The following is a 10,822-nucleotide window of genomic DNA, read 5'->3' on the forward strand; positions in this document are numbered from 1 at the left end:
GCTGCAGGGCTGCCTCTGGGAAGGACAGGCGAGCCAGACTCGAGTCTGGGCATCGGCCGCGCCCTCTGATGACCGCTGGGTGGCGGCCACTCCCCGCGGAGCGCCCCACCCCCCTTCCCGGAGCACCCGGTCTCCCTTCCTCCAAATCCCCCAATTTCCTCGCTGCAGACCTGGGGACCCTCGGCAGATAGGTTGAAGCGGAAGAGTGGGGCAGCGGCTCGGGTAAGGGAGCTAGCTTCCAAAACCGTTGGCTTCGAGCGCCGCTCCTGCTGCCGCCCCCTCCCTACGGGTCCCCCGCAGCCCGGCGGCCGCCCCGGCCCCCACGGTAACAAAGGCTGGCCCGGGAAGGCAAATGCGTGGGGAGGAGCGGCAGGAGATGGGAAGGGCGGGCCCGGCTCGGAGCAGCTGCCGCTTCCTCCTCAAGTCCCTCGAGGGGCCTGAGTCACGGGCCGCCGCCCTGGGTTGGCGAGCTGGGGGCGGAGGTCTGGACACCTGGGTTATCCGGGAGCCGGGTGAGAAGCCCTGGGGACAGACGTCGGAGGGCCAGGGCTGGCGGCGGGAAGAGAGGAGCCCCGGAGCCGAGTCCCACGCGGGGTCGGAGGGAGCGAGGCCCCGCCCCCTCGCCCGGCTCCGCCCCGCGCCCCCTTCCCTCTCCCCATTGTCCTCAGACAAAGCGGCCGTCTCCCCCCCGCCCGGTCCCCTGGTCTCTGTCTCCGTCCCTCCTCCTTGGCTCCCTCTTTCCGTCCTCCTCTCCCTCCCTCCTCCCCTCCCTCCTGTCTCCGGATCTCCCTCGATCCCTCTCTCCTCCTCTTCCTCTCTCCTCCTCTCTCCGGACGTCAGGCTCCTTCGCACCCCCTCCCCTGGGAGCCCCGCGGCGTGTGAGTTGACTGAGGGGCTTCAGCCTTGGGGAGGGGGTGTCTCCTCTCCCGTCCCCGCTCCCGTCCCCGGCCCGAACCTTGGGCTGTCTCCTCTTTGTGCCGAGATTGCCTGTCTGTGCGGTCAGAGCCGGGTGGGGATGGCCGGCTATGTCGGGGTTCCGTGAGAGCCAAGACCCGGGCACAGGACTGGCAGGCTCCGGGAAAAAGAGGTGTGGGGCCGGTGCTCCGCACGCCTGGGTCCCGGGGCACCGCCGGTGGGGGAGGCAGGCGGTGGTGCCGGGACCGCGTTAGGGTGGGGGTGGACGCCAGGGTTCTGGGAACGTGCTGGCAGGTCCGACACCCGGGTTCCGAAAGTCCCCGGGGGAGGGTATTTCCCCTGACCCGCCTCGGGGCGGAGTGCGGGGCGGAGGGGTGGGGGCTGGGGGGCCGGAGAGGCGTGGCCCGAGCAGAGCTGGAAGGGGAGCCCGGACCTCCTGGGCCCACGCTGAGACGCGCCGGGCTGCAGCCGCGGAACCCCCTCGCCCCTCTGCCCCCTGACTTCCCCTTCTCCCTTAGACCTCTCCATTCTCCGCCCTCCCACCTCCCCGACACCCCCTCAGGTCCCAGTGCCCCCTCTCCGGCGGGATTCCCTGACCTCTCTTCCCACTCTCACCGCTCCTGGGGTAGCGGTGAGGCAACCTCGCCTGGACCCTGTCCCCCTCACGTCCAGCCTCTCCTTTCTCTCTTCGCCCTCGCGCCAACTTCTCTCGTTTTTCTCTCTTCTCACATTCTGGGGACTGTCTCTGATACCCAATAACCTGTACTGACAAATCTGACTCCTGCCTCTTTGCCCTGAATCTCCACTCTTCCTCTCAACCCATCTCCCGACCGCCATCAACTTGGCTATTAGTTTCCCCTTCACTTTCTCAGCTTTTCCCCTTTCTCTGCTCCCCGCTCTTTCCCTCTGTCCTCACCCTCAGCTCCTCTGCCCTCCTCTGTGTCCCACCTCTCCGCTCCACTACCTCCCCTCCCACCCCCATTCTCACCCTCTGGGCCTCTCTGGAGCCTCTCCTTCCTGTTCTCTGCCCCCAGCGTTCCCCACCCTCCCCAAGGGGACCATGGCCACCATCCCGGACTGGAAGCTACAGCTGCTAGCCCGGCGCCGGCAGGAGGAGGCAGCCGTTCGTGGCCGGGAGAAGGCAGAGCAGGAGCGGCTGTCCCAGATGCCAGCCTGGAAGCGGGGGCTTCTGGAGCGCCGCCGGGCCAAGCTTGGTCTGTCTCCCGGGGAGCCTAGCCCTGCGCCTGGGACTACGGAGGCTGGACCTCCAGACCCAGACGAGTCTGCTGTCCTCCTGGAGGCCATTGGGCCAGTGCACCAGAACCGATTTATTCGGCAAGAGCGCCAGCAGCAGCAGCAGCAGCAGCGGAGTGAAGAGCTACTTGCAGAGAGACGGCCTGGGTCTTTAGAGGCCTGGGAGCGGAGACTCAGCCCTGGGGAGATGCGGGATCAGAGCCCCAAGGGAAGAGAGTCAAGAGAAGAGCGGCTCAGTCCCAGGGAAGCCAGAGAGAGGAGGCTGGGGATAGGGGGAGCTCGAGAGTCGAGCCCCAGGCCTTTGGAGGCTCGAGACTGGAGGCAGAGCCCAGGAGAGGCTGGAGACAGGAGCTCCAGACTGTCAGAGGTGAGGAAATGGAGGCTGAGCCCTGGAGAAACTCCAGAGCGGAGTCTGAGACTGGCAGAGCCTCAAGAACAAAGCCCCAGGAGAAAAGAGGTGGTGGAAAATAGACTGAGCCCGGTGGAGTCTGACAACCAGAAGTTGGGCCTGACAGAGGCCCATAAATGGACGCCTGACTCCAGAGAGTCTCAGGAACAGAGTTGGGTACAACCGGAGGCATCAGAGTGGAGGCTGAGCTCAGGAGAAGAAAGAAAAGACTGCTCAGAGGAATGTGGGAGACAAGAAGAGAGGCCAAGTCCAAGGGTGGTCCCAGAAGAGATTACAGCATTGTCAGAGACCCTGACAAGGGAGGCTCCAGACAGCAGTTCTGGAGGAGTGGAGGCAGCAGAACAGAGGCCCACCCCTGCGGAGGATGGCGAGAGGGGCTTGAGGCTGACAGAAGGGTGGAAATGGACCCTGAACTCTGGGAAGGTTCGAGATTGGACACCCAGGGACACAGAGACTCAAACTCAGAAACCAGACCCTCCAGAGTCTGCCGAGAAGCACCTGAGTCCTCTCACTGCAGAGGCTGGAGAAGGGGAAGCTGAGAAGGAGGAGGCAGGGGCTCAGGGCAGGCCTCTGAGCGCCCTGCAGAACCGCTGCTCTGTGCCCTCCCCCCTCTCACCAGAGGACGCTGGGACTGGAGGCTCTAGACAGCAGGAAGAGGAAGCAGGGGAACTCCGGCCCCCACCAGCAGCCCCTCTGTCTCCCCCACCCCCAGCCCCACCTGCCCCCCAGTCCCCTGGGGATCCCCTCATGAGCCGGCTGTTCTATGGGGTGAAGGCAGGGCCAGGGGTGGGGGCCCCCCGCCGCAGCGGACACACCTTCACAGTCAACCCCCGGCGGTCCGTGCCCCCTGCAGCCCCTGCCACTCCGGCCAGCCCAGCCACAGCTGACGCTGCAGTCGCTGGGGCTGGGAAGAAGCGGTACCCAACTGCCGAGGAGATCTTGGTTCTGGGGGGCTACCTCCGCCTCGACCGCAGCTGCCTTGTCAAGGGGTCCCCTGAAAGGCACCACAAACAGGTAGGGAGCAGCCAAGTCAGACTCCTCAGAAGCCCACTGTCAGCTCTCTGTGGGCTCCTGTCTCTGTCTCATACTCCTGTATTCTTGTCTCGGTCTATGCGTTCTTGTTGATTCCTGCCACCACTCTTCCTCCCCTGCGCACACACCCTTCCTTCTCGTAGCCCTTCTTTTCCATTCACTTCCCAGCCCAAGGAGGCTGCCCCGCAGGCAAGTGCTGTCCTGGGTGTGTCACTCTCAGGCTGTGCCCAGGCTGCTCACCCTCCGTTCCCTCAGGCTCTGAGCCCCCAGCCCCCAAGTTCTTTCCATTGCTGACTCTGTGACCCAACCCAGGCCGTCTGGTGGGAGACCTGAGCTGAGGCCACAGCCTGGAGCCTGTGAGGGCAGGGTCCGCAGGGCAAAAGCACTTCCAGCCTTCTAGCGGGGAGGATGTCGGGGCGGGAAGCCTGGGGAGGTGGAGGGGTGGCTTTGGGCTTGTAGGGAGAAGTGAGCGGAGGAGGGTCTCACAGACCCGAGGACGAGGGGTGCGGAGGAGGGACACCGCAGGACAGCAGGGGGAGGGGAGTAGAACAGGGCCGGCCAAGGAGCAGAGAAGGCTTTCGAACCCCGAGTCTGCCCCATGGGAGAGACGCACACAGAGGCCATTTGAAGTGGGTGACCTCGAGGTTGCACACCCCCAGCTGGGCCGCTGCTTCAGACAGTACTCCCTTCTCTCTTGGGACAAGAAAAGCCTTCTCCTCTTCCAAAATACTCCCTCGCCACTCCCTCCCTGTCCTTCCTCCCTGGGCTTCCCCTCCGTCCCCAGAACTGGCTCAGCAGTTGGTTTTCCCCTCTCTTCCTGCCATCCCGGCCTCTCCCTCCTCTTGGGGTAGAAAGAAAGAGAAGTGAATTTGGAGGCACTGTGCTGAGAGCAGGGAGTACAATGGGAGTTAAGGACGGGGTGGGGTGGGGGCGGGGTGGGGGCGGGGTGGGGGCCGAGGCCAGCAGACGAAGGCAGCGCAGGGAAGTTGGCAACAGCCAAGCTGTCAGCCAAGCAGACTTCTCCCCCGGCCCTGGCCCACGTCCTTCCCCACACACCAGTTTCCAGCTTGAAAAACTCTAAGGAAAGAGAGGTCTCTGCATCTAACATCTCTCCAGAGACTGGGAAGACCTTCCTAGTCTCCAGTTCTCATCTCATGTGTGACATCCTCAGACTTGTTTTTTGTGTCCTCAGTATCAGTGGGAAAGCACAGGGACCAAAGCTCAGGGTCACTTGAGACCCCAGTTCATCTTCACATGAAGCTTAAGCTCCCATCCCTGAGCTATGGTCCCTGAGTCTGTCCTGAGCTCTTGGACTGCTACCAGCCCCCTCCCCTTCAGGCTGGGCAGACGCAAGGAAGTAGATGAGGAACGACCAGGGCGAGGTGTTCAGAGAAGTCACTTCCTGCTGTAGAGGTTGGCTTGTGCCTCTGGGGAGGAACAAAGAGGGGAAGGCGTGAATTTGGGGCCCAAAGCCCAGGGACTGTCTGAGCGCAGGGCAGGACCTGTATACCTAGGTCAGGGAGCAGGGGAGCCGGAAGCAGATCGCCCAAACAGGAAGCCTGGTGGGGGGGCGGCCGGAAGGCTGGTGGGGCTGAGTGGCAAATGCAGGGCCACGGGCCTGCCAGAACTGTGCTCAGGATGTGGTGAGAGAATAAGGAAGCAGCCGCTCGGGGTGGGGGTGGGGGTGGGGAAGAAGCAGCACAGAGTTCTCTAGGCCCAGACACCTTCCCCTCGGCCCTCCCTCAGGCCTGCTCCACTCGCCCAGGACCCTGCTCATCAGGGGCAGGCATGTCCTGTCCCCAGATGCCAGATGAGGAATATGAGGACCCTGCCACCCAACACTCCCCCCCCTTCCCTAAATAACTCCTGTTTTGCAGGCTAATTCCATCAAATGTATCCCTGCCACTGGGAGAGAAATCCCAGCCCTGCCACTGGAGCCCAGGGGTTGGGCTGTGGCTGGTGCCCTTCCCCAGAGGCCCCTCTGGCAGGGAGACCAGCCCCTCCCCTCTCCAGCCCCCTTGTGACCTTATATAGCTGATGAGAGGAGTGAGTCACCCCCTCCGTACCCCCCACCCCACACGCCCCATGCAGGCTGTGCATTCCTGAGAAGCCCAGTCAGAAGCTGGGGCGGGTGGTGAGAAGGGAAGCAGGGTGGGGGGAGAGAGACAAACGTGGAGGGAGAGCAAATAAAATGGATCCTTTTCCAGAGCAGATAATAAACTACGCAGCTTGTTATCTCAAAAGGTGATATGAAAAGAAAACCGAAATGGGTTCCCAGAAGTTTGGGTAAATCTGTCAGCAATAGAATTAGTTCCTTTTGAGAAACTGGGATATAAGGGGTCTGGTTCCTGTCACTTGATTCTACCAGCCAGCTGTTCCACAGACACAGACTGGGGGTTGACTGTGTACAGACTGGACTGACCCCGCCCCCAGTATTCCCCCAGTGTTGGTCCTCTGTTGGGACCACATCTGAGGTCTGGATGAAGCCTTCCTTACCCATTGTGGCAACTTCCACGTTTCTGTTGACAGCAGACACAAATAAGTAAACAAATAAGTAAATTCTCTGGTAGGTTACATTAGAAGGTGGTAAGTGATTATGGGAAAACATTAGAACAGGGACAAGTGGAACCCAGAGGGCCAGGAGGTAGGAGGAGCAAATATGACAACTTTATAATAGCATGATGCAGAGAGAGGGAACCATGGCTACATTTGGGGGAAGAGTGTTCCAGGCAGAGGGAACAGCCAGTGCAAAGGCCCTGAGGTAAGAGTGCCCCTGGTGGGGCTGGAGGAGATCACAGCCAATGTGGCTGGAGTGGAGGAGGATGCTGGAGAGGAGTGGGGAGAGGCACACTGGCAGCCCCCTGTAGGCCTTGGCCAGTCTCTGGCTTTTGCTCCCAGTGAGGTAGGGGCCAATGCCAGGTTTGGACCCAGGGAGTGACACACACAGTCTCTGAGTTCTAGCTTCCCTCAGGGACCCAGGTGTTAGCAACCACCTGTGCAGCCACCAGCCTGGTTTCTCTCCTCATACCCCAGTCCCTGCAGAGACTCAGGGGTGCTGGGCTGCAGCCCCGAGTTTCTCAAACAGACGCCAGAGGAGGCCTGGGGAGATCATCTGGACCTTTCTGAGCAGTTCACATGGAATCCTCCTGTTTGTCTCCTTAATCGCTTTGGCTCCCAGAGTTAATCCCACCCTGCCCCTTCCCCCTGAGCTTCTTAGGAGGGCAAAGGGGAAGGGTAAAAAGGTAGTGAGAGCAGCTGGGGCTCGCCTGCTCTTGAGGCAGTATGCTTAGGAAGGATTTTCTGCCCCGTCCAGATCCCTTCTGGTCATTTGCCTCTGTCTCTGCACGTCCCTTCTGGTGCACTCTCCACCCCCATGCCATGTTTGCCCGGACTTTCCTCTCTGCCCCTGTCACCTCCCCCAGCTGCACCTTTCAGGCACTCAGGCTCATCTTCTCCCTGTGTTTTGGGGAGAGTCTCTTCTCCTCTGGGCTTTTCTGTTGGTCTCCGCTCCCCTCTCAGACCCAAGACCCTTTCCTGTGGGTCCACTCCAGCTGGAGGAGGGGAGTGAGGGGGGTGAAAGGGGCTGGTGACCAGGGTCCTGGGTTTCCCCCAACATCAAGGGGCCAAGGCTATGGAAACCATTGTGCTTGTCTTTGCTTTTGGTGGGGATCCCTCCCAGCCAGCTCTTTCCAGCTCTTTTCAAATCTCACCTCCTCTGGGTAGCTGTCCTGATTGCTCCCAGGGTGCCCAAAGACTCAGTTCTGATCACAGGACTTATCTCCATGTTTTTAATTTGTTTTTACCCTTCTGCCTCCCACACTCTAACCCACTTGGTCCTCCGTTACTCACTTCTGCCACCTGGGCCCCTGCCAAAGCTCAGGTCAAAGTCAGTGTTTCTGAAATGATATGATTGAAGAGGGAAAATCTGGGACTGGAGAGAGAGTACTGAAAGGACAACTGGCTTCCAGAGTGGCTGGGGAGGACAAAGTCAGCGAGTGCCCAAATCCAGTCCCCACTCTCCATCCTGCACCTGTTACCCTGCGGTCTTCCCCCTGCTGACCTCACCTCCTCCCCCCTTTCTCTCCCACCCTCAGCTCAAGATCTCCTTCAGCGAGACAGCCCTGGAGACCACGTACCAATACCCCTCCGAGAGTTCGGTGCTGGAGGAGCTGGGCCCCGAACCTGAGGCCCCCAGTGCCTCCAGTCCCCCAGCGGCCCAACCCGACGACGAAGAGGATGAGGAAGAACTGCTACTGCTGCAGCCAGAGCTCCAGGGCGGGCTGCGCACCAAGGCCCTGATAGTGGGTGAGCGCGGGCTCCGCCGGCCCGACGGCGCCCCCTGGTGTTCGGAGTGGGCGCTGCGATCCAGGAGGGAGGGGGAGGATTTAATGTTGGCGCTTGGAAGGGTCTTGGCAGGGCCTCTAGCCCAACTGCTCCTTTCACAGATGGGAAAACGGAGGTCTTGGGAAGCGAAGTGCACGTGAGGTCTCCATATTTCAAAACCAGGCCTCTTTCTGAGCGCTCTAGTGTGGTTAAAAACACAGCGTTTGGATCAGACAGGCCTGAGTTTGAATTCCATCTTGTCTCTTAATTGTGGTGTGACCTCAGGGAAATCACCTGACCTCTGGCCTCAGTTTATTATTGTGAAATGGGGTTAATAATAACTACCTCTTGGAATTGTTGGGAGGGTTAAGTAATTTTTGTAGAACACCTAGGAACTACGGCTGGACATCAAATTACTTAACCTCTCCTGGGGGTTATTGTGAGATTAAACGAGTTATGAGAATGGCTGGCACAGAATCCATGCTAAATGAGTGATGGCTGTTACTAGTAGTAACAGGCACTCAGGATGTGGAAGATATTATAAGATTTCCTACATGCCAACTGGCCTTCAGTGTGGGCAGTGGGTCGGGAAGGCGGGAAGCAGAGACCCTCACTCATTCTCTATCCTTATTGCCTCCTCTCCCACAGATGAGTCTTGCCGGAGGTGACCCTCTTCCGACACTGGGATATACCTCCCTCCTTCCCAGAACTGAAGATCCTGGAGCCCAGAAGATTCAGAGCAGACAGACCTTGAACATGAGCCTGGCAGGGAAGGGCAACCCACATCTTCCAACTTGCTTTCCTCATCCTGTTTCTGGGGGCGGAGGCAACCGCACAGTTTCCACCCTCATCAGACATGCTGGTGCATCCTAGGTGATCCAAGATCCCCATCAAGTCCTGGGGAGGAGCACAGAACTCACGGGGCGCAGTGGGGGGGTACGGATGGAGCACCCTCTCCATCTCCATGGGCAGGGTAACTCTCCCCACAGCCTTCCTTGACTCCCCACCCGCCCCCTGAGGCTCTCGGGATTTAAGTACCCATGTCCCTGGGAGACCTGGCCCCCACTGCATTTACAGGCACCTCTCCCTCCTGTTCCTTAGGTCACTGCCCCTTTGTTTACAGCGCCTGCCTCCTCTCTTGACCACAGCCTGGTTTACAAAATCCCCCAGTTCCCAGCCCCACCTGCCAAAGTCCCGGGTTTACAAGCCACGTCTACTTGTGTGTCCACAAAGAATCCTCTCCCCTGTCCCCTGAAGTCACCTCATTGGGGTGACCTGGGGGTATGGCTTCTTCCACCTTTGCTCAGTATTACTGTCTCAGTTTTCCCCAAGAGGGAAGGCTGGGAACCTTAACTCTGTATCCCCCTCTAGTTATTTAATTCTGTTCCTCCTAGTGGTTCACAATTGAACTGAATTGCGAGGGTGTGGGGTGAGTAATGAGGCGCCTCAACTTTCTTCCCCCAATTCTCCTTCCTTCTCCATTGCCTGGTTTTTTTGGTTTTGTTTGTCTTTTTTTAACTTTCCATAATAAAGTGGAGCTCTCTCCAACTCTCCTGCTGCTTCTTCTTTAGAAAAAGTGCATGTTGGGGGTGGGGTGGGCTCTGGGCTCCTCATTCCAGGCCTCTCCCTCCCATCTTCTTCTTAGCCGTGAAGAGGAAGCAGCCACGGCTGTGGGAGGGGAAAATGACGAAGGTGAACCAGGAACTCAGCAATGACTTGTAGAAAGGGCTCTGGGAGAGCCTGGCACTGGTTTCTCAAAGGACTAGCAGGTGAAGGACTGGATTTTTGTTGTTGTTGTTTGTTTGTCTGTTTGTTTGTTTGTTTTTGGCTGCGCCTCACGGCTTGCAGCATCTCAGTTCCTCGACCAGGGATTGAACCTGGGCCACTGCGGTGAAATCGCCAAATCCAAACCCCTAGACCACCAAGGAACTCCCTGTTTTTTTTAATTCTCTCTTTTTTTTAATTAATTTTTTTTTTTAATCTAGGGCTGGTTTGAGAAAGGGCAGTTGAAGCATCCACTAGACTGGAAGCACCATGAGGACAAACTGTGTTGGTTGGGTTTACTGCAGCATCCCCATGCCTGGCACCTCGTAGACACAAAAATTTATTTTTAAAATGAATGACTGAGCAAATGCATGAAAAAATGAAAAGAGCCAAAAACTTGGAAGCAAAGGACACTCTGAATTGAAGGATTCTGGTATTCAGAAGCCTAGTGCAATGCAAGCAGCCAGATAGTATGTGATTAGTAGTGGCTAATCCAGAGGATTTTACTCCAAGACTCAGGACCATAAATAATAAGTCTCCTGAAATTGCTGCAAGTATAGTGTATGTACAGAAGTGCAGATTCCTCAAAAGGGTCTCCTCTGATAGACAATGGGATAATTCATGGCTTTGTGGCCCAAGTGTAGTTGGTACTGGGAGGTTTCCCCATTTCAATGAATTTTTATTTTCTACAAATGTAGAATATCTGTATTTTACTTATCAGTCTTTTTTTTTTTTTTTAAGTTCTCCAGGCTAATCAAGACATGGTTAAGTAGTTGTAGTCCTTCTATCACTAGAGGATGCTCCTCTCAGACTAGTCAGAGGAGATTCCTTCTTTATTAAAAACAAAGTGTATTAGACAAATTGATCTTAAACATATGCCAAAGGTCTTTAATTTACCAGCAAGGGAACAAGCAAGGTGTCAAAAGAATGAGCCACTTCAGAGAGGATGTGGGTAGGAGGGAAACAGGATACTACATGAGTAGCTAATTAGGTAAAGATCCTAATCAGTTGTGACCCAGGAAAGCAGAAGCAAGAGGCTCTGAGGTGCCAGGGGTGTCCACAGTCCATTTCAGAAATAGAAAGCAGTGCATTCAATAAGTTAATGAGGGCTTCCCTGGTGGTGCA

At 57.7% G+C, this 10,822-nt stretch overlaps 1 protein-coding gene across 4 annotated transcripts; it reads left to right on the forward strand.

Annotated features, from left to right (window-relative positions):
- The first annotated feature begins 47 nt into the window (after positions 1-47).
- Positions 48-9,479, forward strand: PPP1R18 (protein phosphatase 1 regulatory subunit 18). Of its 4 annotated transcripts, none has more exons than XM_060163374.1 (4): positions 48-222; positions 1,950-3,592; positions 7,705-7,915; positions 8,582-9,479. In XM_060163374.1, the coding sequence occupies exons 2-4, from the start codon at positions 1,976-1,978 to the stop codon at positions 8,599-8,601; spliced, it is 1,848 nt and encodes a 615-aa protein (XP_060019357.1). In that variant the 5' UTR covers positions 48-222; positions 1,950-1,975; the 3' UTR covers positions 8,602-9,479. The 4 variants fall into 4 exon arrangements, with proteins under 4 accessions (XP_060019357.1, XP_060019353.1, XP_060019355.1 ...); XM_060163370.1 differs by lacking the exon at positions 48-222 and adding an exon at positions 461-878; XM_060163372.1 differs by lacking the exon at positions 48-222 and adding an exon at positions 735-1,087.
- The last annotated feature ends 1,343 nt before the right edge of the window (positions 9,480-10,822 follow it).

The sequence above is a fragment of the Lagenorhynchus albirostris genome, chromosome 10, assembly GCF_949774975.1.
Source record: "Lagenorhynchus albirostris chromosome 10, mLagAlb1.1, whole genome shotgun sequence".
NCBI classification, from domain to species: Eukaryota; Metazoa; Chordata; class Mammalia; order Artiodactyla; family Delphinidae; genus Lagenorhynchus; species Lagenorhynchus albirostris.